This window comes from Silurus meridionalis, chromosome 19, assembly GCF_014805685.1.
Source record: "Silurus meridionalis isolate SWU-2019-XX chromosome 19, ASM1480568v1, whole genome shotgun sequence".
Lineage (NCBI taxonomy): Eukaryota > Metazoa > Chordata > Actinopteri > Siluriformes > Siluridae > Silurus > Silurus meridionalis.
Genome location: NC_060902.1, coordinates 181,145 through 183,644, shown reverse-complemented (window position 1 = coordinate 183,644; position 2,500 = coordinate 181,145). Strand labels below are relative to the sequence as shown.

The 2,500-nt window shown below is 38.0% G+C and overlaps 1 protein-coding gene across 1 annotated transcript in view; it reads left to right on the top strand.

Moving 5' to 3' along the window:
- The window catches only part of arfgap1 (ADP-ribosylation factor GTPase activating protein 1), a 22,732-nt gene extending 20,928 nt beyond the window's left edge, over nt 1-1,804 (top strand). The window contains 1 exon segment of the mRNA XM_046875097.1: nt 1,187-1,804. Within this exon segment, the coding sequence (XP_046731053.1) occupies nt 1,187-1,508 (322 nt within the window). The 3' untranslated portion in view covers nt 1,509-1,804.
- The last annotated feature ends 696 nt before the right edge of the window (nt 1,805-2,500 follow it).

Genomic DNA, 2,500 nt, shown 5'->3' with positions numbered 1-2,500 from the left:
TTGTAACTTGGTTGATGTGATTATTAAAAGATAAGTTGCTCTAAAATAACTCCCAGGTCTTTCACTGTTGAACTAGTAGTTACAGAACATCCGTCTAAATGCAGGTTGAGATGCTGGAGCTTCTGTGTACTGGTTTTTGGGCCGATGAGCAAAATCTCCGTCTTATCAGAATTTAAAAGTAGAAAGTTATGGGTCATCCAATCTCTTATTTCCTTAACACACTCAGTTATTAGATTAACTCAGTAATTGAGCGTATCGTCTGGTTTTGATGAGATATATAGCTGGGTATCATCAGTGTTACAGTGGAAGCTAATTCCATGCCTTCTAATAATATTTCCTAAGGGAAGCATGTATATTGTGAAAAGCAGGGGTCCTAGAACTGAGCCTTGTGGCACGCCATAATTTACTTGCATTAGCCTGGATAGCTTTCCTTTGAAGTCTATGAAATGGTAACGATCAGACAGGTGGGATTTAAACCATCTTATGCCTGTCCCTGAATGCCGATGTAATTCTGTAAGCGATCCAGGAGGAGATCATGATCTACTAAGATCTAGTAAAACTAACAGCGAGATGAAGCCTTGGTCTGAAGCTAAAAACAGGTCATTAGTGATTGTAACTAGAGCAGTTTCTGTGCTATGATGGAGCCTGAAACCTGACTGAAACTCCTCAAAGATATTGTTCTCTTGTAAGTGGGAACAGAACTGGGCAGCGACAATCTTTTCTAAAATCTTACACATAAATGGGAGATTTGAAATTGGTCTGTAATTCGATAGCGTGTTTGGATCCAGATTAGGTTTTTTAATGAGGGGCTTAATAACTGCTAACTTGAGAGATTTAGGGACGTGACCTAAAGATAGTGAGGAGTTAATAATATTGAGAAGAGGCTCACCAGCTGTATATAACACTTCCTTCAGTAGATTTGTTGGAATGGGATCTAACTGACATGTTGTTGATTTAGCTTTGGTAATAACATCATACAGTTCTTCCTGTCCTGTGCATGTAACGTAGTGTAGATGTGGAGTTGTAGGTGAGATTGGATCAGGAGATGATCTCAGAGGTTGGACCTCCACAGTTGTTTTTCGAAGATGGTGGTGAGTGTGAAATGCGAGCTGAATGAGTGTGAGATGGTGGTGAATGTGAGACGAGTGTAAGACGGTGTTTTTAACATGTTGACTAAATGCTTCAGTCCTGCAGATGCCGATGTTTATCAGAGCGACTCTGGAGGTTATCAGAACAGCGAGGCTGTGGATAAAAGTTTCTGGGATTCGTTCGGTTCCAACGCTGAAATGGGCACCAAAAAGTCTGCGAGCAGCGAGAGCTGGACCCAAGTGGAGAACTCAGGAGGGAAAAAGAGCTCGGACAGCTGGGAGAACTGGGGCTCCGACAACAAACACAGCACCGGAGACAGCTGGGAGAACTGGGAGAACCACTGGGAGAACAGTGGAGACAACAAGAACAAGAAGAGTCCAAAGGCGGATGAGGATGTGTGGGACAATGCTAACTGGTAGAGCAGTGCAAACGGCTAAATCACAACGTATCGCACGTGTGTACGCCTGAACTGGAAAAGTAAAAAAAAAACCTATCAAATCCCCTCATTCATTTTGAATTCATGCTACACACACACACACACACACACACACACACACACACACTGTTACTGATTCATGGGTGTTGGAACTGTGTGTGTGTGTGTGTGAATGTTCGTATATAAAGCCTGTTGTGTAGATATTGTAATGAGGTTGTTGTTTGATTTTAAGTGTAATTAATGTTGAATTTCTGCATGAATAAACACAGACTGTGTAAATTCTCTCTTTAGCATCTCATTCCTTAAAACTGAAATGATGTCGATCTTTACAAGTGTGTACGTGTTCAATACATTAAAATAAAACCTCTCCGTATTTTTAAACACAAGTTTCTGTGTTGAGGCTGTGGTCAGTGTTTACTGTGTGTGTGCTGTGTGTTATTATATTATTATTATATTATTACTATATTATTATTATTATTATTATTATTATAGTATTATTTTACTATATTATTCTTATTACTTATTATATTATTGTTATTATATTATTATTGTATTATATTATTATTATTATTATTATTATATTATTATTGTATTATATTATTATTATTTTATTATTATTATTGTATTATATTATTATTTTGCTCTCAGATTCTGTGTATACTTTAATTCCGTCTCCTCAGAGTGATTGACAGTTAAAACAGCCAATACGGAAACAAGCCCCTGATAGACCCCGCCTACTACCTACGGGGTTGCCAGGTTTGTACACTTTCCCACCTTTTTTTGTGTTTTTTTTTTTAAGGAGGGCAGTGAGGATAAGATCATCATCATTTCATCACCCATCAGAGTCAAAACATGAAAATCATTCTATATGATGTAATAATTATCACACTGTTTTTACAGCCATAAATGTGTTCTAAGGTTAGGGTTAGGAAAAATCCACCTGTTTTCTGGATTTATTTTAAACCCTGCAGGATG